Source organism: Nerophis ophidion, linkage group LG17 (genome assembly GCF_033978795.1).
Source record: "Nerophis ophidion isolate RoL-2023_Sa linkage group LG17, RoL_Noph_v1.0, whole genome shotgun sequence".
Classification (NCBI taxonomy): Eukaryota; Metazoa; Chordata; class Actinopteri; order Syngnathiformes; family Syngnathidae; genus Nerophis; species Nerophis ophidion.
The window spans coordinates 29,794,953-29,821,999 of record NC_084627.1 but is presented as its reverse complement, the minus strand read 5'-3'; the positions used below and the strand labels follow the sequence as shown (position 1 = coordinate 29,821,999).

General features: G+C 42.1%; 1 protein-coding gene across 3 annotated transcripts in view; it reads left to right on the top strand.

Annotated features, from left to right (window-relative positions):
- Nucleotides 1-27,047, top strand: part of LOC133536313 (putative cytochrome P450 120) — an 84,816-nt gene that overhangs the window by 30,214 nt on the left and 27,555 nt on the right. For all 3 annotated transcript variants that reach the window (XM_061876739.1, XM_061876740.1, XM_061876741.1), the window contains exon 10: nucleotides 10,592-10,719. In XM_061876739.1, coding sequence (XP_061732723.1) covers nucleotides 10,592-10,719 — 128 coding nt within the window. The remainder of the gene's footprint in view (nucleotides 1-10,591; nucleotides 10,720-27,047) is intronic.

The window sequence follows — 27,047 nt, the reverse complement described above, 5'->3', positions numbered from 1 at the left end:
AGGGACATCCATCCATCCATTTTCTACCGCTTAATCCCTTTTGGGGTCGCGGGGGGGCGCTGGCGCCTATCTCAGCTACAACAAGCAGTAGAAAATGGATGGCTGGATGAATGGACATTCTGACAATAAAATTGCACTTTTGTCCAAATATTGAGGTCTTTATTTTGAGTTCATTTAAGTTATTCAAGCCAGTAATAACCTGTAATTAATCACGAGTTACCCAAATTCATAAATATGATTAATCTGATTTTAAAACATATAATCTGACAACACTAGTATAAAGGTCTATGAATACTGAACGTATGCTGGTTGCTATGTTTATCTAGGGTCAACCACAACTAATATTTGCTTATCAAGTTGCCAGCAAACATGTCAGCCAAAGTCAGTGTTGCTCTCACGGAAAATAGTGTTAGGTGTAAAACATTATTCTTCAAATATTGTTAGAATTGGACACTCATTTTTGGATTGCAGCTTGAAGTCAATACATTTCCAAATTAAATACAGCAAATCAATAAACTAAATTGATAACTGCACACATTTAGTATACAGAGTCAAATTCATAATTTGTTTTCTCTGTTGTCTGCTTTGACATAGAAATTTATTTGCACTCTGCTTCTGTGTGTTCCACTACTCTTCACTAGAGGGCGAACTACTGCAGCAAATGCACTACCAAAATTTACTTTGTAAGCGCTACATAAAGCTGACAAACTGTAAATTTCAATTTATTGTAGGGATATATCTGCTAAGGTGTAATGCAATACTGTATGTTGTTTTTCTGTTTTTGTGCATCTTTATTATCTAATTTTCCCAAAAAATGTGTTTGAATTCCAAATTGCACAACCTAAGAGGCAATAACTTTAGAGGTCCCACTGTATGTGATAATCTTGTTGATAACTAATACCATTTTATGCTGGTTTGACATTAGCACTAGCCAGCATAATCCAGTCATTGATAAACTTACATTTCAGACAGATTCATGCTACATCACCAACTGCTCATGCACCAGCTGTATCTTTTGATCTTGGCAATCTAATCAAACATGTTTATGCAACAGTCCAATCAGAGGAATTGATCCATCTATGTGATTGATCTGCCATGTTTCCCCAGATGGAAGTCAGAGGGGTTGATGTGCACTAGTGACGCTGCGAAGCTGAGTGGAAAATTAATCGTCACTTCTAGGAAGTGCTTCAGTACACTTTGATTGCTTGTGACCTTTGTGGAACCAAAAAAATCCTGTCATTAGTTTTGGAATGATTTTGGATAGGATATGTTTGAAGTCAATATCTTTTGGGGAATTAAAACAAACCAGTCCAACAAATTTTTAGACATAATTTGTGCTGAAAAGTATTCAGGGTTACATATAGTTTAAAACATCAAAGAAGTAAAGTGTTATAGTAGTTTTACAGTCCAAATCACTTTAAATAACAGTTTGTTTAGAAAAAGCATTAAACTCAAGTGATGTTTTTTAAGATCAACAGACCACATAATTCGTGGGTTCAATTAAATTAATAACAACTGTACACAGGGGCCATGAACCAAACTCTGGTTCCCCACACTGAAGACTGCTAAAGGGCCTCCCATCCCACCCTAAACCAGACGTCACCGTCCAATACAATCAGTGTGGGAATGAGTGTCCAAATGGGTGAATGTTATTTTTTAATGTAAAGCACTTTGGGTATCGAGCAGGTATAGTAAAACGTGCTATAGAAATGCAGACCATTTACCGTACTTGGTGTGTTTGCGTACATGCACTAAAACCTAACTATTACATGGACTTGGTTGAAAGCAGCTTTTTAAAACACATGTATAAACCCTAATTAGATTTTCGTTTTTTAAAAGGAAAGGATATTTTCCTTTTTTTGCAAAGCAGTGCTAACTAAGTCAATATAAATTGGCCAAAATATATATTTAAATAAATCAAATGACCTGTCATAATTTACCTAAATATATATCAACTCCTCTCTGAGCTGCCACCTTATCATGGTGGAGGAGTATGCGTGTCCCAATTATCCTAGGATTTGAAGTGGTCGAAGGCTAAAATGTTATCTGGAAATGATCAGAGACACTTTTGCTAAATTGTTTATTAAAGTAAGCTTAACTGACTTAACAACAACACATCATGTTTAACTGTGTAACAACTCCCCCCATTAATCTGTGACGACACTACAATATGAAATATACATTATAAAACATTAAATATTAAGATTATGTAAAAATCAGACTCATTCCTTGTTTACTTCTGTGATGACCTCCTTAATTTTTGTTATCAATCAACCCATCAGGCTTTGTAGTGGCATAAAATGTGTGTAATTATGGTGGTGTTTAGACATTTTTTACAATGTCCGCATAGTTCCGTGAGCAGGTGACGACAATGTGTGGCACTGTAGTATGTTAACTTGATATGTTGGTTTTAAAGGGGAACTGCACTTTTTTTTTGGAATGTTGCCAATAATCATTATGAAGGACAAAAAGACAATTTTTTTAAATTTATTTATTTCCATCCATCCATCCATTTCCTACCGCTTATTCCCTTTTGGGATCGCGGGGGGTGCTGGCGCCTATCTCAGCTACAATCGGGCGGAAGGCAGCGTACACCTTGGACAAGTCCCCATCTCATCGCAGGGTCAACACAGATAGACAGAACACATTCACACTCACATTCACACACTAGGGCCAATTTAGTGTTGCCTATTAACCTATTCCCATTAAGCAAACGTAAACAATATTCAATGTACATTCTGTAACCTGTAAAACAAAGCTTCAGTGACATTGTTATTGTAAGAGCGAACACTGAGGAACTATTTTTGTAGCGTAGTAACAACACATTGGCGTGCTACAATATTAGCCGTAAAAGCTAACTACAGCAAGATATAAGCTATCTTGTACGCAAGTACAAAACGCTTTTGAATTTTAATGCACAACGACAGGACACCAATCTGTACTGACTGAAAAACATTATAAATCATTTTACAGTATCTGTAAAGTATTAGCCCACATTCCTGTTTTGTTTGTACACAGCTAGCCAGACAGTGTATGTATTGTAGTTGAGTTACTACACCTACAGTACATGACGTACTGCGTGTATCATGATCGATTTTAAAGTGTGACTCACTCAATGGACAGTTGTCTGTTTGGTCCAGCTGGCTGGGGACGTTTGTCTGGATTATATAGGGGTCAACATTCCATCAATGTCAAGATAGTTTGTCTCCAAATTCCACATTTACAGCTTCTTGTCATGCTGACCTCACTCTCGCAGCTTCCATCTGTTCCAAAGTTTCACCCTCTTCTGTGTGCTGGCTTCTACAAAAAGTACTTTGTCGTCCTTTCATTCAGCTTCAAAAAGATAGGGTTGTGAATCCTCATTTGACCAAAAATAGTCTTCTTGTTGTGTACTAGGCAAAGGGAAGGAGGCAACACCAGGACAGAACTGCGGTTTTAAAAGGTTTATTGAAACCCTTGATGAATGTGTGGGATGTGTATGCTACCACTACGGAATGAATGCGGACGATATAACAATGTGGAATTTACCAGAGGGTGTTTTCTGTGCATATCGGATGTATCTTTCGTCGAATCCAAGGGGGAAGGTGAAGAGGCAGTCAAAGGGAGGCAGGCGGTCGGGGGATGGAGAGAGGCAACGATGTCCGGGTCCAAGCAGTGGTCAAGGATCGGGGAGGGCAAGCAAAGATCCAGGAGGAGGTCCTGAGGCAGGACACGATCACAGAAGACACTTTGGAAAACACAAAAGACATCAAGTCGGGATCGAGAAAGAGCACAAGAAGGCAAGCAAAGAACAAGGGAGGGGTGCCAGACGTGATGCTTACTCAAGGGAGATTGGCTACGTTCTGGCAAAGGTCTCCTGGCTTCACTGGTCTTTTATGCCGCTCTCTCTCGTCAAGTCCAGGTGTGTTGATTATAAATTGTGTGCAGGCTCGTTGCTGCGTGGGCGTACTGCGCTCAGCACGAGCGGGGGCGTGTCTGAGCACGATGTCAGCGGAGGCACATCTTAGCGCGCTGTCAAAGGTGGCGCCCGCAGCTCCAGCCGCCGAGGAATACGCGGGTTCGACTACGCGTCATGACACTTCTTTGTTGTCTACTGCCAAGTCTGCAATGAACACTCATGTTTGAATCTGGAAGTAGGAACACAAGTTGTTTCCGGAAGTCGGGCGTGCACTGCTATAGAAATGGAAATTAGTGCACAGAAGAAGTCAGTTTCAGCAAAGATTAAAATGACAAAATATTGTACATATTACGTATTGTTAGGAACGTGTCTGTTACTACATTATACATTGACTTGCAGTGTGTGTATATAAAACATTAATGGAGTGTTTTGAAGTTGTTTTGGAGCTATAATCAATCAATCAATGTTTACTTATATAGCCCTAAATAACTAGTGTCTCATAGGGCTGCACAAACCACTACGACATCCTCGGCAGGCCCACATAAGGGCAAGGAAAACTCACACCCAGTGGGAAGTCGGTGACATTGATAACCCAGTGGGACGTCGGTGACAATGATGACTATGAGAACCTTGGAGAGGACCACATATGTATATATATAATTTGATGCCATACTCCAAGTTGGTAATAAAATACAAAAGGCAGGCAAGACATTAATCATGTTGGATAAAAGAGTAACGTACGAGTATATTGGATTCATTTTAATGTTAAAAATACATTTCAAAATGTCTCGTCGGTCAGATTGAGGACGCTGGCCGTCTGTAGTTTGGACACCCCTGGAGTAGCTGATTATTGTTCGAACATTGTCAGAGGAGACACGCAGTTTACGAAGGTAGTTTACGTTCCGACATCGAAGAGGCCATCTTTACTGCCCTCCTTCATTAGCATCAGGTGTGGCCTGCAGTCGGCTGCAGCGGAGAGTGCGCGCGGTCCGCTTGATGAGTGTGTGGGAGTCTCTGGTGTTTGCAGTGGATCTTCTGCGTGCACTTGCAGCAGCAGGAAGCACAGCGTGAGTGCGTGATACAACGTGATTTGCGAGGCCCCCGACGAGCGCCGAAGAGCTCCAGGGTTGACCCGATAGAACTCCTTGAGAAGATTGGGGTCAGCAAGATATGAGGCAGGAACCCAAGATCTATCCTCAGGTCCATAACCTTCCCAATCTACCAAATAAACTAACCCTCTCCCTTGACGACGGACCCCGAGTATCTCTTTTACAGCCCATACTGAATCACCATTTTCCAAAACTCTAGGAGGAGGCAGAATAGGTTCGGGGGATGACAATGGCGAACTAGCAACTGGCTTTATCTGGGAGACATGGACTACTGGGTGTTGTTTAATAGATGATGGTAAAGATAATTTAACTGCAACGGAGTTGATAATCGTCTCTATGGTGAAGGGTCCTACAAAACGGGGTGCGAGTTTACGTGATGGTACCTCAAGATGCAGGTCCTTAGTGCGACGAAGTACTTGTTGTCCTGGAGAGTAAATAGGGGCTGGAATGCGTTGCCGGTTGGCATTGTTGCACATCTTTTCAGATGATTTTAGTAGAGAAGCACGAGTAGTTTTCCATATCTGCTGGCACTTTTTGATGTGTTTCCGAAATGAAGAGGTGGATGCTTCCAACTCCTGTTGGGGAAACATGGAAGGTTGGTATCCAAGGGAACATTCAAATGGAGATAACCCAGTTGCTGAACTCTTCATTGAGTTGTAGGCAAACTTGAAGTAAACTGAGGACCACGGTCTGAAACAATGCCATGTAGTTTAACAATATGATTAGTAAGGAGGTCAGCAGTTTCAGAGGATGAAGGGAGTTTGGGAAGTGGAACAAAATGTGCAGCTTTAGAGAGTCGGTCAACAATTGTGAGTATGACGTTATTACCTTGAGAAGGGGGAAAGCCTGTAACGAAGTCTAAGGAAATCTGGGACCATGGACGACTGGGGATGGGGAGAGGACATAGCAGTCATGCCGGTGGCCTGTGGGATGGTTTATTCCGTGCACAAGTATTGCATGCGGCGATGAACTCACGGGTATCTTGGGCCATGGACGGCCACCAGAATCGTCGGCGGATGAATGACAGTACGTTGAAATCCAGGATGACAAGAAAACACGCTGGAATGTCCCCACTCCAAGACTTGAGGACGTAGATTCCTGTGAACGAAAAGTTTGTTGGGAGGTCCGCCACCTGGTCCCGGATTCTTCTTTAGGGAATCTTGGACAAGATCCTCCACTTTCCAAGTGACCATGCCAATAATCCTGGAGAGAGGAATAATAGTCTCTTCTGGGGTCTTGTCGGTGGTCTCTTTAGAGAACTGTCGAGAGAGCGCATCAGCCTTGGTATTGCGGGATCCAGGTCTGTAAGATAGAACATAGTCAAAGCGACCAAAAAACTGGGACCAACGGGCCTGTCTATCATTAAGTCTTTTGGCTGATCTGATATGGAGGAGGTTACGGTGATCAGTGAGCACCTGAAACTGGTGTTTAGAGCCCTCCAACCAATGTCTCCATTCCTTTAATGCCTCATAGACAGCAAGTAACTCCCGATTTCCCGCATCGTAATTACACTCAGCAGAGGCTAAACGTCTAGAAAAAAATGCACAAGGATGGATCTTGTTGTCTATTTTGGAGCGTTGGGAAAGAACTGCACCAACTCCTGTATCGGATACGTCTACCTCAACAGTGAAGGGGCAGTCTTGATCCGGGTACACCAGGATGGGTGCCGTGACGAAGCTTCTCTTCAGGGACCAAAATGCCATGCCTGCTTCACGGTTCCACTGAAAAGGTATACTGGTAGATGTAAGTGCGTGAAGGGGTGCAGCCAACTTACTAAAGTCCTTAATGAAACGTCTGTAGAAACCCGCAAATCCCAGAAATCGACGTAATTCGGTACGATTAGAGGGCTGTGGCCATTCCACCACCGCCTTCACCTTCTTGGGGTCAGCCTTGACAAATCCGAGAAAATCAACAGAAGATGAATGAAACTCACACTTTTCAGCTTTGACGAATAAACGGTTCTCCAGAAGTCGTTGAAGGACAAGGCGGACGTGGTGCTGGTGTTCCTGAAGGTTCTTGGAGAAAATGAGTATGTCAGCCAGGTAAACCACCACAAATCGATCAATCATATCACTAAGTATGTCATTGACCAGGGCCTGAAAAACAGCAGGAGCATTGGTGAGTCCAAAAGGCATGACTCTATACTCAAAGTGACCCAGATGAGTGTTAAACGCTGTTTTCCATTCGTCTACCTCCCTGATGCGGACCAGATGGTATGCATTGCGAAGATCTAACTTGGAGAAAATGGTGGCAGGTGTGAGAGGTTCAAAGGATGAACTAAGCAGAGGTAGAGGATACTTGTTCTTGATAGTGATACTGTTCAGTTGTCTGTAGTCAATGCATGGGCGAAGTGAACCATTCTTTTTGCTCACAAAGAAGAACCCAGCAGCTAGAGGCGATTTAGATGGTCTGATGATTCCTGAAGCAAGGGACTCGGAGATGTAATCCTTCATAGCTTGTTTTTCCGGAAGAGACAGATTGTACAGTCGACTGCATGGAAGAGCAGCATTAGGAATGAGATCGATAGTACAGTCATATGGTCTGTGAGGTGGAAGAGACAAAGCTTGTTCCTTACTAAATACAGCGGCAAGATCGTGGTAAATCTTGGGAACTCAGGAGAGGTCCACCGGGGTTGATGATGGTTTAGGGCCTTTTGATTGTACTACTGCAGACTTAAGGCACTGAGCATGGCAGTGATTACTCCAAGCCAGGATCTTACCAGTTGTCCATGAGATGTGGGGATTATGTTGAACTAGCCAAGATCGACCTAGAACCAGGGGGGCTACAGGAGCATCCAAAACCCAGAAACTGATGTCTTCTGTATGGTTGCCAGAAATGGTAAGAGATAATGGTTTAGTGCGATATTTGATGGGACCCAAAGGGTGGCCATCTAAGGCATGGGCCGAGACAAAATCCTTTAAAGGTACCAAAGGAACATACTTCTCTCGGGCGTACCTCAAGTCCATGAAACTCTCGTCGGCTCCTGAGTCCAGGTATGCGTCAATGAACAATGTCCTAGCTTCCCAAGCTAGGCTAGCGGGGAACAGAATACTGGGGTTCCTCCTGGACGGGGTCATGGGGACAGTTGTATGGCTCACCAGGATCCCCTCGGCTGGTGAGTCCGACCCTTTTTGCCGAAAAGTGCAGTTTCGTATCTGATGGTCTGCCCGACCACAGTATAGACATAGTCGGAGTTGGACTCTCCTTTGTCTCTCTTCCAAAGATAGTTGGGACCTGCCAATTTGCATGGGTTCATGATACATGGTGGCATCCGGATTTACGTTACCAGAACTTTTGGTGAATTGGCGGTTGGTCAATCCAGTGACTCCTGCGGTAGTTGCGCTGCCGTAATCGCTCTCCCTCTCCGCCTCACGTTCCATGAGTCGTTGGTCAAAAAGGAGAGCTAACTGGATGAGGTCTTGACAGTTAGAAGGTCTGTCCCGCAACACGCCGTCCTTAATAGAGTCATTTAGACCTCTCCGATAAGCGCTCTGGAGTGCCTTGTCGTCCCATCTACTCTCTGCTGCCAGGGTTCTGAACTCCAAAGTGTAGGTAGCTACAGACCAGGAGCCCTGCCGCATGGAATGGAGTCGGGAGGCGGTGTCTCCGCCCTCAGCAGGATGATCAAAGACAGCCAAGAATTCTTTTCGGAAAGAAGCATAGTTCATATTAAGTCCAGAATTCTTACTAAGGGCTGATGTGGCCCATTTCAAAGCAGGCCCCGAAAGTAGGGAAAAGATAAATGCAATCTTAGCACCATCGTTAGCATATCGGGAAGGTTGGTGTAGAAAAATAAACTCACTTTGGACCAAGAAGCCACGACACTGTTCGAAACATCCTTCAAAATTTTTAGGGATGGCTATCTTAGGTTCCCGGAGACATGTAGCTCCTCCGGTGGTGAGTGTACTTGATGTGCTGATGGTGGGTGCGGGAGGTGTCACCTGACCAATGCTGAGGTTGTCGAGTCCTGACAACAGGCTGGCGAAAGCAACGTCCAATTTGTCCTCCAGGGTGGAAAAACGGGCCTGGTGTTCTTGAAGGACATTTTGGATTGTTGACAGATCCGTACTGGGGGAAGTCCGAGCCCGATGTCCGAGTGAAGACTTAAGGGTGCCGTCTGGTTCCATCGTGGTCGGAACGTACTGTTATGTTTGCTACTGGGGAAGGAGACGGCACAGCGAAGGAATGTCAAGTTCAACAGGTTTATTTGAATACTTGATGATTACGTGGAGTGTGTATGCTACTATGTGTTTGCATGGAAGACTATGTGTGGAATTTATCATATGTAGATACCGTAAGGTTTGTTGAGGTGCGTCTTGGTTGAAAAGGTCGTCCAAATCCGAGAGGGAACAAGCCAGAGGGAGTCCAAAATCCAAGCGAGGGGCCCGAGGCAGGAGAGCGAGTCCAAAGTCCATAAACAAGGTCGGGGGATCCAGGAAGACAAAGGGAGGCCAGAAGGGAAGCAACGGTGGTGACACGAACACTGTGGAAGAGCAGGAGAAACAGGATCAGGAAAAACACAAGGAAGTAGTCACTAGGAAGATCAGGACAAAGTCGGCGACACGCAGCTTACGAAGGTAGTTTACGTTCCGACATCGAGGAGTCAGCGTCGGCCATCTTTATACTGCCCTCCTTCATTAGCATGAGGTGTGGCCTGCAGTCGGCTGCAGCGGAGAGTGGGCATGGTCCGCTTGATGAGTGTGTGGGAGTCTCTGATGTTTGCAGTGGATCTTCTGCGTGCACTTGCAGCAGCTGGAAGCACAGCGTGTGTGCGTGATACAACATATGACTATTTAAAAACTAGGTACGCTTCTGTTTATAACTTTAATGAGCTTGAGTCGTGTGTGGGCACAGGTGGCTATAACAGAGATATTTACTAATCACGATTGTGTGGAAAAATGTAAGCACAATTATGTCGAACATGAAAGTGTGGACGTGTGCGAAGAGACCAAATTAACTTCACAAGGTCAGTGATGTCACCGTGGGAACAAGAAGAAAGAAAGAGATTTGTAGCAGATTGTCCACTCTAGCAGAGAGAGGCCGAGGGAGAAATGAGATAAGGGGCTAAGAAGAAAAAGCAACAGTGATTATGTTGGGTGGCGGTACATTGGTGAAGCTACACATGGATGCAGTGAAAAGGTGAATTGTGAGGGCAACAAACTCGGATGAGTGGACTTTGTGCCTCAAGGTGACTCTTTTCACCAGCGTTCAGTGTAGGAAAAAGGACTCAGAAAAGTGTTTTTCTGTAAAATGATCATCATTTGCTTTTTTTTTGCCTCCAAAAATTGGCAGTTTTTCCAGCAGAATCTCATTAAACCTCAGCCGGTGAATCAAATCCAATAACTGTCACTTTAGATGCAAATGATCCGATATCTGAGATGAATGTCAACGTCAAGCTAGCAGGAAGGTTTAGATGTTGAAAAGTGTGTAAAAGATAGACATTTTATCGGCATTCTTTCACAATTTGCGGGTCGTCCTGGAGAATAACCCACGCGAATAGTAATTTACTGTACACATATATGTTGATCATTTATTGTGTGCTGTCTTATTTATTGTACATGGTTGTTTGTTTGTGTGTTTGCAGGACACAACCCTTGCAGGTTTTCATGTCCCAAAGGGTTATGCTGCAGTCTATATCAATCATTCCGTCCATCGGGACCCAGAGGTGTTTGAGCAGCCTGAAAGTTTCCTGCCAGAGAGATGGAGCGGAAGGTTAGTAACACTATTCAGTCTAAAACGGTTAGGGTTTAAGTATTTTTTATTAAAAAATACAAATAGGTTTCAGTTAGAATAGACAATAAAAAATAATTGATACAACAAAAGTACATTTATGTGATTCAGGCTAATGGATAATACAGGCAAAGTACCTGTATCATTATAATATGAAAAAATAGCACTCACCAGCCCAACCTTACGTGTTTCTATCATTTACTGTACTGTAGCTTATCTGGTAGCTAAAGAGGGTAACTGAAACATTATTATTGCAAACAATAGCCTTTAGGATTGGATAAAAACATGTTTTTGACCTGTCCTATTCTACATTTTAATCATGCAGTGAGTGTGGACTGTCAGTTTATTGACAGATTGATAAAGCAGTTGAGTATTTTTCAAGCTACCGAACACTACAGTACATTGTTTTAAGAGGAAAAAAAGAAAAAAGGAATGAGTAGCTTTTATTACATTGTATCTATAATCCATCCATCTTCTTCGCTTATCCGAGTTCGGGTCGCGGGGGCAGCAGCCTAAGCAGGGAGGCCCTAACTTCCCTCTCCCCAGCCACTTAATCCAGCTCCTCCCCGGGGATCCCGAGGCGTTCCCTAGGCCATCCGGGAGACGTAGTCTTCCTAACGTGTCTTGGGTCTTCCCCGTGGCCGCCTACCGGTCGGACGTGCCCGAAACACCTCCCTTGGGAGGTGTTCGGGTGGCATCCTGACCAGATGCCCGAACCACCTCATCTGGCTCCTCTCGATGTGGAGAAGCAGCGGCTTTACTTTTTTAAGCCCTTCCCGGATGACAGCGCTTCTAACCCTATCTCTAAGGGAGAGCCCCGCCACCCTGCAGAGGAAATTAATTTCGGACGCTTTTACCCTTTGAGCTTGTCCTTTAGGTCATAAACCAAAGCTCATGACCATAGGTAAGGATAGGAACGCAGATCGACCGGTAAATTGAGAGCTTTGCCTTCCGGCTCAGCTCCTTCTTCACCACAACGGATCGATACAGCATCCGCATTACTGAAGACGCTGCACGAATCCGCTTGTTGATCTCACGATCCACTCTTCCCTCACTCGTCAACAAGACTCCAAAGTACTTGAACTCCTATCTTATCTCCACCCTTTTCCGGTCGAGAACCATGGACTCGGACTAGGAGGTGCTGGTTCCCATGTCATTCGCTTCACACTCGGCTGCGAACCGATCCAGTGACAGCTGAAGATGAAGCCATCATCTGCTAAAAGCAGACACCGAATCCTGCAGCTACAGTACCAATTTCGGTTCCCCTCAACGGCCTGACTGCGCCTAGAAATTCTGTCCATAAAATTTATGAGCAGAATCGGTGACAAAGGACAGCCTTGGCGGAGTCCAACCCTCACTGAAAACGGGTCCGACTTACTGCCGGCAATGCGGACCAAGCTTTGACACTGATCAAACAGGGACAGGACCGCCACAATTAGACAGTCCGTTACCCCATACTCTCTGAGCACTCCCCACAGGACTTCCCGGATACACGGTCGAATGCCTTCTCCAATTCCATAAAACACATGTAGACTGGTTGGGCAAACTCTATCCTGCCGAGACTATAGAGCTGGTCCACAGTTCCACGACCAGGACGAAAACCACACAGTTACTCCTGAACCTGAGGTTCGACTATCCGGCGTAGCCGCCTCTCCAGTACACCTGAATAGACCTTACCGGGAAGGCTGAGGTGTGTGATCCCATGATAGTTGGAACACACCCTCTGGTTCCCCTTCCTAAAGAGAGGAACCACCAACCCGGTCTGCCAATCCAGAAGTACCATCCCCCATGTCCACACGATGTAGCAGAGTCTTGTCAACCAAGACAGCCCCACAACATCCAAAGCCTTAAGGAACTCAGAGTGGGTGTCATCCACCCCTGGGGCCTTGTCACCGAGGAGCTTTTTAACTACCTCAGCAACATTAGCCCCAAAAATAGGAGAGCCCACCACAAAATCCCCAGGCACTGCTTCCTCATCGGAAGATATGTTGGTGGGATTAAGGAGTTCTTCGAAGTATTCCCTCCACCGATCCACAACAGATGTAGTAGAGGTCAGCAACACACCATGCTCACCATACACGGTGATGACAGTGTTTCACTGTTGTTGCCAATATAAGCGTTGAAGTCCCCCAGTAGAACAAGGGAATCACCCGGGGTAGCACTCTCCATTACTCCCTCAAGTGAATCCAAAAAGTGTGGGTACTCTGAGCTGCTATTTGGTGCGAAAGCACAAACAATAGTCAGGACCCGTCCCCCCACCCGAAGGTGTAGTGAAGCTATCCTCTTGTGTACTGGGTTGAATTTCAACGTGCAGACCCTGAGTTGTGGGGCAACAAGAATTGCCACCCTAGTCCAAGAGTTAGCTTATGTAGTTGAGGATCGGACCGCTAAGTGCCCTGTCTTCGGTTTCTGCCCAGCTCACATCGCACACGAGCTCTATGGCCCCTGCTATGGGTGGTGAGCCCATTGGAAGGGGGACCCACTTTGCCTCTTCGGGCCGGGCCCCTTCGGGATAGGCCCAGCCACCAGGCGCTTGCCATCGTGCCCCACCTCCGGGACTGGCACCAGAAGGGGGCCCCGGTGTCCCGCGTCCGGGTGAGGGAAATCTGGGTCCTTTGTTTTTATTTTTCATAGAGGTTTTCGAGCTTCTCTTTGTCTGATCCCTCACCTAGGACCAAATTGTTTTGGGAGACCCTACCAGGGGGCATAGGAGCCCCCGGACAACACAGCTCCTAAGATCATTGGGGCACGCAAAGTCCTCTACCACGATAAGGTGGCAGCTCAGAGAGGAGTGTACATATAATTATGAGTGTCAAATTATCACATTCATTTTGATTGATTAATCAATAGAAGTGATGTTTAGTTTGTTATTTTTTTAAATATTTTCAAGCCATCCATCGTTTGATCTGCCACAATAATTTTCATCCTTTATTGTCCCTCTCTGGGTTATTGCAGAGCCAACACAGATAGACAGACATCATTCACACTCACATTCACACGCTAGGGACAATTTAGTGTTGCCAATCAACCAATCCCCAGGTGCATGTCTTTGGAGGTATGAGGAAGCCGGAGTACCCGGAGGGAACCCACGCAGTCACGGGGAGAACATGCAAGCTCCACAGAGAACGACCCCAAACCGGGGATCAAACCCAGGACCTTCTTATTGTGAGGCACACACTCTAACTAACCCCTGTGTCACCGTGCTGCCTGCCACCATAATGTAATTTAAATGAAAATACCTCAAATTGATGGCCTTTCTCACCATTTTTAGGTGAGATTAAAAGATTAGATCACTGGTTCTCAAGCCTTATTCACAAAGTAATACCTCAGAAAACACTTGGCTCTCCAAATACCACTATAATAAGCAACATTAAAATATAGCATCATAGTCAGCCCAAGTATTCCTTTAAAACAAGGCAGAAGTTTTATTTAAAAAGTACCTGTGATATTTTTGCCAACTTTAACATTACACACAGTTTAAACAGTATCACTGTTTGAATACAGTAAGATAAAATGCTGTACTTAAATGGATGTAAGGATGAAATTTTATTGTCATCGCTAGGGGTGTGGGAAAAAATCGATTCGAATTTGAATTGCGATCCTCACGTTGTGCGATTCAGAATCGATTCTCATTTTTCTGGGGGCGGCATGGCGTAGTGGGTAGAGCGGCCGTGCCAGAAACCTGAGGGTTGCAGGTTCGCTTCCCACCTACTGTATTGACTTCCAAATCTCTGCCGTTGTGTCCTTGGGCAGGAGACTTCACCCTTGCCCCCGGTGCTGCTCACACTGATGAATGAATGATGAATGAATGATTGGTGGTGGTCGGAGGGGCCGTAGGCGCAAACTGGCAGCCACGCTTCCGTCAGTCTACCCCAGGGCAGCTGTGGCTACAAATGTAGTTTACCACCACCAGGTGTGAATGAATGAGGGGTTCCCACTTCTCTGTGAGCGCTTTGAGTATATATCAATAGAAAAGCGCGATATAAATTTAATCCATTATTATTATTATTTTTTTTTTTTAATCGATTTTTTGGGGGATTTTTTTTATCTATCCAACAAAACAATACACAGCAATACCATAATAGTGCAATCCAATTCCAAAACCAAACCTGACCCAGCAACACTCAGAACTGCAATAAACAGAGCAATTGAGAGAAGACACAAACACGACACAGAACAAACCAAAAGTAGTGAAACAAAAATGAATATTATCAACAACATTATCAATATCAGTTATAATTTCAGCATTGCAGTGATTAAAAATCCCCCATTGACATTATCATTAGACATTTATAAAAATAAAGAACAACAGTGTCACAGTGGCTTACACTAGCATTGCAGCTCATAAGCTTGACAACACACTGTGTCTAATATTTTCACAAAGATAAAATAAGTCATATTTTTGGTTCGTTTAATAGTTAAAACAAATTTACATTATTGCAATCAGTTGATAAAACATTGTCCTTTACAATTATAAAAGCTTTTGACAAAAATCTACTACTCCGCTTGCATGTCAGCAGACTGGGGTGGATCCTGCTGAAATCCTATGTATTGAATGAATAGAGAATCCTTTTAAATCGGAAAAAATCCTTTTTGAATCGAGAATCGTGTTGAATTGAAAACAAAAATCAATGTTGAATCAAATCGTGACCCCAAGAATCGATATTGAATCGAATCGTGGGACACCCAAAGATTCGCAGCCTTAGTCATCGCACTTAAAAAGTACAACAACCCTACTGTTAATTACATCAATCAAGTGATTCCTGACACGTCCTTAACTAAATGAGTGAAGGCACATTGCCACCGATCAAGTGAATTAAATTGACCCTAGCTTGTACTGTGGCACTACTGTGAGTAGCTGGTTATATGTAACACAACCTACTATGAAGGACTTACAAGTGGCTTTTGTCTCACGGTCATTCAGTGCTGAATATGTCTCAGACAGTCTTTTAAAGGAAATGATGACTGAAACACAACTTGTATCAAGCCATTCATGCAACAGTGTTACCATGGTAACCAATGCAGCTAGATTAGCATTGCCTGAGCATACAAATCTAAACCCAACCACCTTCTGTGCAGACATATAGATTAAAATTAGATAGGAGGACGATAATGTACCTCATATGCTGAACTAAAGAAGATGCGCACAAAGAGACAGATGCATTTATCTGAAACTGATCAGCTTTTTTCAGCACGTTAACGGTCTCCGTCTCCACTGCTTCCATTCATTCTCTGCCACCATTCACCTGTTTATTTTCATTCATACTGCTTCATTCAGTCACAGCAAAGGGCCAAAAGCTATGAATTGCTAGAACCTGCTGCCACCTGATGTTGTGTCTACCAATAGGGATGCCCGAGTGTGTGATTGTGCTTACGGGGGGGGGGGGCTGTTTTCTCATTTTCTTTCCCAGAATGCCTTGTGGAATGGGATGGGATACAGATAAATGCCTCAGAGCAGAGCCTAGCTATTTATTTTTCTGCTTTTTGTGTTTGAGGCTCAGAATAAAAATAGGGTAATTCCTCTAAAATGTTCTCAATTAGTTTGGGTTTTCCCTTTATCAGTTGATCATCATTTAACAATCCCATCTTAATCTAATATTTTCAAGGTTAAGATATTGAAGATACTGTGTTTGTGTGAGACAATTTGGATTTTCATCATTAAATGTTTTATTAGTTTCCCCCATACACTGAGATATTTAATTACCGGTAGGTAATAATGACAAACAAAATGTTAATTTCACATGATATTTCAAATGGTCTGACTTTTGAGTAATGGCTTTCACCTAAGGTGAAAGTAAAAAAAAAACTGAATGAGTAGATAGGTGGCTGCTGCCATGGTAACTGGATACCTCATGCCTTATTTTACCAATGAGGATTTCCCCAAGTGTGTGTGAGTGTGTGTGTGTGTGTGTGTGTGTGTGTGTGTGTGTGTGTGTGTGTGTGTGTGTGTGTGTGTGTGTGTGTCCTACTCGCACACATCTCCGTTATATTTTCGTTATTATCTTGTCTGCGTCCGAGACATCCAGTGTGTGTTAAAAGATGTATGTCTAGTGACGTGTTTCATCACATCATACCCTTTAAATGCCACCACACAGAATGAAGAATGAACCTAAAACAACACGGCTAAACTCACTGGACATATCATCGCAAATGCACAAACATTTCTGCCTCGTTAAATTAAATAATGCTTGACACTGTCAAAGAGCTATTTGTACTAATTCATTACACTGTCTTTCAGATGGAAGAACAACATGCACATTAAGTTTTTATACTAAGCGAACAATATGAACTATTTGCATGTTTGCCAAGCCAGCAAATTTCCCTGGTGACTGGAACTTAAGTATTAATCCTTCCATTGTTCCGGTCTATTTTGCTCTCTTCTTCCTACTGTGCTCAGTTTCTACTTGTCCATCCGTCAGTCATTATTTTCTTCTTGCCACCTGCCTGTGTGCTTGAATGACTGCAGTCATTTTACATAACAATCCCCCTAACTACTACTAAAGTATAACCCAATAAGCACTTTTGTGTGTTTAGTAAGATGGATGTGCATAGTGTGTGTCTGTGTCCCTGCACAAATCATCAGCTTGTGTATGTGTGCTTTTCCAGTTTGAAACAAATAGCAGAGCCGGCGTGTTATTATCTTATCAGGCGGACGCTCACAGTGTAGATACACGAGTCGCAAATGCTGTCTTACCCAGATAAGAAACCATGCTACCACAGCTCAAAATCTTCTATGATCTTAGGTCAGAAAGTTCGTCCCTTCACTGCTTGTGATTCACGTCACAAGCAGTGACATGAATCAGTTTCATTCACTGGGGATATTTTACGAACATCTCAGTTACAGTAATCGTTGTCTCTTTTGTACTATAGTGCAACCTGCCTGTCCTGCTCATTTTGCCAACCTATCTATGTCGAAGAACAAGTCGCCATGTTATTGATATTATTAAAAAGTGCCTGCTTAAATCGACATCCACATATGTGGTTGCCCATTTTTTCTTCTTGAGATCCCGAGGGTAATTTTTATGATTTTTATCCCCAATATTGATCCTATATGTAATCTCTATCCTAAGCGGCATGGAACAAGATGCTGTTTGGTTCAAAAGAAATAAAAAGTGCACACAGTGGCTTGTTGTTCAGTGTAAAATAGGCTTAAAAACAAAAGCATGATAGTCTTAACCTGGATTCTATAGCAGCAACTAACAAAATTCACCAACTTTTTGTGTTAGCCACCGGACAATTATCTGATTAACGAAAACCGGCATTCATCCTTGGAACAGAGTTGAACCAGACATTAAAGAATCCCATTGATTGTTGAGCCGCACCCATTGTTTCTAAGCTAACATGTGAAATTAGTGTAGTGTGTTCTGTACGTAATATGTTCAGCTAATCATCCTTATATTTCCAGACTATTTTTTTCTACAGGAAGAATCTTGGGGGCCATTGGCAGTGTTGTTGTTTACATACACTTAACTGACTTTTATGTATAGAAGGGTTGCATATGACGTCACATTCATTGTTCTTCTTTGCAGCTTAATTCACACGATGGTCAAACAGCTTGAGCGTAGCATTAAAACAAGTCAGAGTGAATGTATAGTTGAGCAGAAAATGCTGTAATGCTGTTCTGTTTTTTTGGTGTTCCAGTTGTTCAAATAGAGGGATAGGAAAGCGCTTTGATAGAGTGCAGAAAGAAGTGGTTCATAAAGGTAATAATGTCAGGGAAAAAACAAAAGTGTGTGGAAGGAAATTACTCTTAAAAATATCACTTTCACCATCTTGTGGAATACAATCAGACAAATAAGGCAAATAAAGTAACGTCATGTTAAGTCCTAGTTATATATATTGTGATTGATGGTCCAATCCACTGTATTTTCGTTTTTGATGTTGATTTTCATAACTAACTGTTGTGCAGGAAAGCCAAGTGCTTTATTTGACACGAACGACCACATTACAACGTCATTGGTGCTATTTGTTAACATCAAGAAAATATCCTGAATAGTATTCATAAACTAGATGAAAACATCTCTTGGAGGCTCAACAGCATAAATTATATATTGATATCGCTAGCAAAGATTCATGCTGAACAACAGGGTAAATAATGGGACAACATATGAATTTCACACCATAAAAACAACTGCATAGATATATTGTAGATTAGACTGATAGTTGTAGAAGAAAATCAACTTCAAACAATCTTATCCTTTTTTTCATTAATGTCATGATTGGTGGTTATTTCAATCAAATACATACTGATGCAAAAATGTTGTCTTTCACGGGTTAATGCTTAATTTGTGGACCCCTCAGATGTAAAGACATGATTTGTGTCACTGCTGTTTACACCAAGCCGTGCCCTTTTGTTTGTGTTTTGCTGTGTGCTTGGTTAGTTCCTTTTCTGCGCTTTTATTTTGGAGACTCTTTCTGTTGTGTGGGGGGTTTTTCGTGACCGCTTCACACATATTTGTCATAGAGCATTTCCCCTCACTTATTTTCTGTTTGCAATAAGTTCTATTTAAGTAGAGTGTGAGCCACCATTCATTGTCGGGACATTGTTTTTTGATGCTACTATCCTTGATCCCTCTGATGACCATAGACAAACCTTTTGGACGCTTAATGCAAGTAACTCAAACTATGTGGACGCTGTCAGCTCCTGTTGCTCTCACTTTTTGTTTCTTTTATTAATGAATTCCCCCTTGTTACCACATGCTCCAACCTCATTAATCTGCATCCCTAAAGTCACGACAATTTCCGACGCCTTCCATGACGCACCGCTTATCTACGCATGACAGATTTGCCTACAATCTTTTCTTCTCTTAATACCGTAAGTGTCAAGTGAAGTGAGGTAGCAGTAACATTTTTGCCATGATAAATGTTTTAAATCTTTTGAAAAATATTTTTCTTAAGTTTGTAAAAATCCACTTCGTCCCGTTTACAATATTTCTTTCATTATAGCTTACATATCTGCCTCTAAACCTCTCAAAATATGCTTAAATCTGCACTGATTCACGTAAAAAATAGGACCCCAATGAGGCTTAGACCATCTCCTGAAAACCGGAAGTGTCCGGATGTGCCTCTGTGTCACGTGATTGCAACTCACCTATATGACACAAGGTTTCCCATTCATTAGACCTTTTTTCAGTGATGTACCCCCTGTGAACATTTTTTTAATTCAAGTACCCGTTAATCAGAGCAAAGTATTTTTGGTTGAAAAAAAGAGATAAAGAAGTAAAATACAGCACTATGTCATCAGTTTCTGATTTATGAAATTGTATAACAGTGCAAAATATTGCTCATATATAGTGGTCTTTCTTGAACTATTTGGAAAAAAGATATAAAAATAACTAAAAACTTTTTGAAAAATAAACAAGTGATTCAATTATACGTAAAGATTTCTAGACATAGAAGTAATCATCAACTTAAAGTGCCCTCCTTGGGGATTCTAATAGAGATCCATCTGGATTCATCAACTTAATTCTAAACATTTCTTCACAAAAAAAGAAATCTTTAACATCAATATTTATAGAGCATGTCCACCAAAAAATCGAGCTGTCAACACTGAATATTGCATTGTTGCATTTCTTTTCACAGTTTATGAACTTACATTCATATTTGTTGAAGTATTTTTCAATAAATATATTTATAAAGGATTTTTGAATTGTTGCTACTTTTAGAATAGTTTAAAAAAATCTCACGTACCCCTTAGCACAGTGGTTCTCAACCTTTTTTCAGTGATGTACCCCCAGTGAACATTTTTTCAATTCAAGTACCCCCTAATCAGAGCAAAGCATTTTTGGTTGAAAAAAATAGATAAAGAAATAAAATACAGCACAATGTCATCAGTTTCTGATTTATTAAATTGTATAATTTAATAAATTACTATGATATGGCATCTCAAATTCCAACTTCTGGAATTTGAGATACAGCCTTAAAGCATACAATAATCATTAGATTACATTTAAAATGATTAAAACATTTATTATCCAAGCTTGTATGGATTCTTCCTCACGTGAGGCATAGTTTTTATTTCAGAAGTGAGATGGAATATTGTTAAGGAGCAAGATTATTTTTTGTGCTAAATGACAAAATTAAATATAGAGAAAACTATATCAGTGTTTTCTCTACTTCTAATAGGGCTGCAACTAACGATTATTTCGATAGTCGATTAGTCAACCATTATCTTAACAAGTAGACAACTAATCAGATAACGCTTACACATATTTAATGGCTCTAATTTTTCTATCGACTTTTAAAGGCAGCTTAAGTTGTTTTAGGCATGTGCTTACAAACAACAAATATGACTAATTCATTCATAAATATTTATTTATACTGTAAATGTGATGTTCATTGAGCTCCATCCATCCATCCATCCATTTCCTACCGCTTATTCCCTTTGGGGTCGCGGGGGGCGCTAGTGCCTATCTCAGCTACAATCGGGCGGAAGGCGGTGTACACCCTGGACAAGTCGCCACCACATCGCAGGGCCAACACAGATAGACAGACAACATTCACACTCACATTCACACACAAGGGCCAATTTAGTGTTGCCAATCAACCTATCCACAGGTGCATGTCTTTGGAGGTGGGAGGAAGCCAGAGTACCCGGAGGGAACCCACGCAGTCACGGGGAAAACATGCAAACACACATAAAGATCCCAAGCCCGGGATTGAACTCAGAACTACTCAGGACCATCGTATTGTGAGGCAGATGCACTAACCCCTCTCCCACCGTGCTGCTCATTGAGCTGTTACAAAAATAAAAATGACTAATAAAATGTTGAAAGGAAAAGAAAAGGCAAAGTGTTAAAAAAATGTTTTTTTAAAACTGTTAAAATAGTAGCAATCAAAACAAACAACAAAACAAAATCTAACTTTCTCAAAAAGAAAAGCATTTTTGCTATTTTAAAAAGCTGCACACTGGTATATTGACAATTGATTAACTCTTGGCAGTTTTAGCATTCTAATAGACTCAATGTGTTGAATTATTTATTGTAATAAATATTGTGAGGCAGATGCACTAACCCCTCTTCCACCGTGCTGCTCATTGAGCTGTTACAAAAATAAAAATGACTAATAAAATGTTGAAAGGAAAAGAAAAGGCAAAGTGTTAAAAAAAACTTTTTAAAAAACTGTTAAAATAGTAGCAATCAAAACAAACAACAAAACAAAATCTAACTTTCTCAAAAAGAAAAGCATTTTTGCTATTTTAAAAACCTGCACACTGGTATATTGACAATTGATTAACTCTTGGTAGTTTTAGCATTCTAATAGACTCAATGTGTTGAATTATTTATTAGAATAATTCCTAAAATGTTGGCTATTTAATAGATTGAATGTTTAATCTCATGATACCTCCACATCGGTGCCTGTCAGTCTGTGTGTGTGTGTGTGTGTGTGTGTGTGTGTGTGTGTGTGTGTGTGTGTGTGTGTGTGTGTGTGTGTGTGTGTGTGTGTGTGTGTGCGTGCGTGCATGCGTGCGTGCGTGCGTGCGTGCGTGCGTGCGTGCGTGTGTGTATGCACGAGCGCGTGATTGCATTTTTTAAAGTGCCTTTTTTTTCAGCATTGCAAATTGACGCTGCTTTAAAATATACTTGATTTAATGTACGTTTGTAGATCAAATTTAGCTGGCTGAAAACGGCTAAAATGATGGTTAAAATTATGTTTCAAACAACTTCGTCTCACTCTTGTTTGCTAGCGAGGAAGCAAGGTAGAAGCTAACACGCTTACCAAGGTTGAGACCGCATCCTCCCTCCAAATTTCCGCCATCATGCCTCCACTTTCAATACTTGCGTATTACAGATGTACTGCCATTAAAACAAGCTCTACTTTGCAAAATGAGCAAGGTATTCATTTTTGACAAGAATAAGAGGAAATAACTTTATATGTTATCACTGGCTTTGTTCTTACGCGTGACCCCATTCCCCCTGGAAAAACATGACATTTGTTGACAATGTCGAGTCATCGTTGCAGCCCTAACATCTATTACATCTTGCCTGAACCTGGCTAAGAATCTAACCTGCACCACACTGCTGTCAAATCAAAGTCATAAACCTCAGCAGTCTAATGCATCATCGACGTGAAATTTATTTTTATCACGTTCTAATGTTGACGGAGCATGAGGGAAAATATTCAGGTTTTTTTATAAAACAGTATGCCATAGCGTATTGACACTTTTTGGGAATGAAAACCATGTGATAGGCTTTCAATAGTTATTGCCTTTCAATTAAAGAAGGATTGATTGCGTGCTTAGGTGGGACAAAAAACATGTGCCAAAAGATGTAGTTGGATATTTGATAGGGTAAGAAAGATAGATTAGCGAAGGTGACTGAATGCCATGGACAGACCATAAGAGGGAGGTTCAAGTAGGCTGTATGCAGGCTACTTTACACAGCTGTTCCCTCTCTGTTGAGCTCTGGGAAGGCAGGTTACTGCTGACACTTTTTTCCACCCTCAAAAGTAAAATTCGGTTTCGAGGCTATTCAGAAAACATCCGGCGCTCGAGCCACCCTCCTAACCTTGCACCTGATACTTAGCAAGGCTTCTCACTAGTGAGGTGCGACAAGCGAGGTGATGTGCATTTGGTGTGTGTTAGCTTGTGGTCCAGCCTGCACGTACCGAAACAAAGTTATGGATTACCAATAAGAGGCTTCAGTCCGTTCATTCTACTGTTGACGACTCCGTTCATTCTACTGTTGATGAAGAAGCTCAGAAGCTGAGAGGGATGCACAGAGTGAGACCTATTCACTATCAGTCCAAGCCTACAATTATATGACATTTTTTAATCAAAATCAGAAATACTGTATTAATCCCTGAGGGCAAATTTAAATTTTCAGCACAATCCCATTCAAGATTAGACAAACATTACAGGGAAACAGAACAGGATCCCTGACGGGTGTGCCAACTTCTGGCGTTCCTTAAAAAAAGGTGAGAAACAGGTAAAGAAAGCAGCCTGGGCACCTGTAGAGGGGGTCCAGACTGAGGCCAAGGGAAAAAAACAACTCATCGCCATAGCACACATCCCTCTTACATGTGTGTAAGATGGAAACATCAAAGAACACCTACAATGCCAATATAAGGAGAACTACAATTTTTTTTAAATTTTGCCTATCCTAATGAAAAACATGACAACGGGTGTATTTTTTTTATGCATTCTAACTGTTCATTCAAACTTAAATAAAAGTCTGCTTACAGCGTAGCCAATTGGAGGTCCTATTACGCTCATAAAAAACAATAAATAACTATCTAAAAAGCGCCAACAAGACTCAATTTACATTTTGTGACTTGAATATTAACTAAGTATTGGTGATATTGGTATTACAAGCGCTAACACAGACAAACTATATATAGCGGTGCCGTCATCGCTTGCGTGTGCGCGTATGTTTACATCATCGAGTGGTACCCTGTTTCCTCCCTTCCCTGTTCATGGAAGTTAGTTATAGATCATGAATCATTTCTCTCCTCAGGATAGTAGAAGAACAAGGTTTCAAACAGACAAGTCGGTTTAACAGCCAATTTAGACCTGTTAATGGTGAACGACACAAAAAGATGCTTGGTTTGACCCTTTCTTCGCGAGGATTGAGTCATTCTTCACCTAAACGGGACTATAACTAGATTATATCAGTTGGCATCCTAATTACAGCAGACCCTTGCAGTAAGTGATGTTTTATGTTTGTTGGCTCTCATGAAGTCTGCAGTGAGCAGTAATCAGTGATTTTATTGAAAAAAATATGTAATGCGTTTTTTTTTTAATGATGTGCTGCGAATGATTAAAATGAGCAAAATACATAAATATTGAACGTTATTATGACCCTTACTACATTACATACTGTATATACTTACATCATGTATATAAAACCTTAATGGAGGTGTTTGGGCCCTGCGATGAGGTGGCGACTTGTCCAGGGTGTACCCCGCCTACCGCCCGAATGCAGCTGAGACAGGCACCAGCACCCCCCGTGATCCCGAAAGTGACAAGCAGTAGAAAATGAATGGATGGATGGAGGTTTTTGGATATTTTTTAAGGGCTTTGTGGGCAGAATAGAATGAAATAACCTCCATTGTAAACAGACATTTTATCGCATTTATTTACAATTTAGAATGCATTAAAAAAAGAAAAGCAAGTGGAAAACAAGAAAAGCAAGTGGATTGTAAATGATAGTCAAAATTTAAAAAAATTGGAACTTCCCCTTTAAGGCCTTAACATTTGTGAAATCCATTTAATGCCTTTAAATGCTTTTAATGACCCGCAGAAAAGAAACCCTGGTATGGAAGCTGTAGCAGCCTGCGCTGATATCTACAAAATAAAAGTATCTCACTATGTATTTTTCAACACTTTTACATGTCAAAATGGCCCACAATAAAATTATATTACCTGCTAAACTCAGAAGAGAAAACATTCAAACTCATTAGAAACCCTGATCAGAACTGACTTTTTGGAGTCTTTGGAGCGACCACTCCTTCCACTTTTCTGGGGAGATTTTCTACTAGCATTTTACAACATTTTCAAGTCAAATATTTTTGGTCAACAACACACTGGTCATATTATAAAAGTAAGACCAGACCTGATAGACGGTCAGACTACTTATTCTACAGTTTGTAGTTCATTCCACGCATGTCTTTTTGGACCTTGCTTTTTCCTACTTGATCTTTGTTATGCTGATTTATTTTGATTATACAGTGCATCATGTACAAATCAGTATATGGGCTATTTATACCTTTACAAAAGAACATTCAATTCTGAATCATTTCCTCCCCTTACATCATGTTTGATAGCTTAAGCTAGATTTCTGAAAGACTTCCTCTCTTACTCTCTCTCAGAGTTGTATCGGCTGCTACATGTCCCGCTGCTTTATGTTCAGGCTGCTGGTGCATTAAATTACTATAGGAGGGTGCAGCTGAGGAACACTCACTTTGCTTTCTCTCTCAGATACACACAGGGCCCAATAATGCTTCCTGTTTTCCTTTAATCAAAGCTCAGATATCAGGATACATTAGTGGTGATGGGAGTTGGTGCCTGCGGCCTGCATCACCACGTTGTTGACAAACATGTTATAGACCTTTGTTAGTTTAATAATGTAAACATTGTGCCTTTATGATGTAGAACCTCAGCTAGTCTAAAAACAAACATATTTAACATTACAACAAATTATGTTTTTCTCAGTCAAACAAATCTGGTCCGTTACTTTTGGGGTTTGAATAGATGACGATGGTATAAAACCAAAAGCAACCAAACTTAAAAAAAAAATAATAATAATAATTTAGGTAAAATAGGTTAATGCTTTTTGCAGATGATGTAGTCCTGATGGCTTCATCTGGCCGGGATCTTCAGCTCTCACTGGATCGGTTCGCAGCCGAGTGTGAAGCGACCGGAATGAGAATCAGCACCTCCAAGTCCGAGTCCATGGTTCTCGCCCGGAAAAGGGTGGAGTGCCATCTCCGGGTTGGGGAGGAGACCCTGCCCCAAGTGGAGGAGTTCAAGTACCTAGGAGTCTTGTTCACGAGTGGGGGAAGAGTGGATCGTGAGATCGACAGGCGGATCGGTGCGGCGTCTACAGTAATGCGGACGTTGTATCGATCCGTTGTGGTGAAGAAGGAGCTGAGCCAGAAGGCAAAGCTCTCAATTTACCGGTTGATCTACGTTCCCATCCTCACCTACGGTCATGAGCTCTGGGTCATGACCGAAAGGATAAGATCACGGGTACAAGCGGCCGAAATGAGTTTCCTCCGCCGGGTGGCGGGGCTCTCCCTTAGAGATAGGGTAAGAAGCTCTGCCATCCGGGAGGAGCTCAACGTAAAGCCGCTGCTCCTCCACATCGAGAGGAGCCAGATGAGGTGGTTCGGGCATCTGGTCAGGATGCCACCCGAACGCCTCCCTAGGGAGGTGTTTAGGGCACGTCCAGCTGGTAGGAGGCCACGGGGAAGACCCAGGACACGTTGGGAAGACTATGTCTCCCGGCTGGCCTGGGAACGCCTCGGGATCCCCCGGGAAGAGCTAGACGAAGTGGCTGGAGAGAGGGAAGTCTGGGCTTCCCTGCTTAGGCTGCTGCCCCCGCGACCCGACCTCGGATAAGCGGAAGATGATGGATGGATGGATGGATGGAGGTTAATGATGTTATCTATCCCAGTTTTTAGTTTACCATCATTAAAGGGGACCTCTAATAAATTGCGTCTTTTCTGATGTGGGAATGTCGTTACAATATTGGAGACTTGCGGTAAACAATGCCAAAGCGCCATAAGGTTCAAGCATTTTGGCCTGCGCTTTCACACAATTTAGGATTATTCCGTTCGTTTTGCAGTCTGTTTACTAATTTCGACATTAG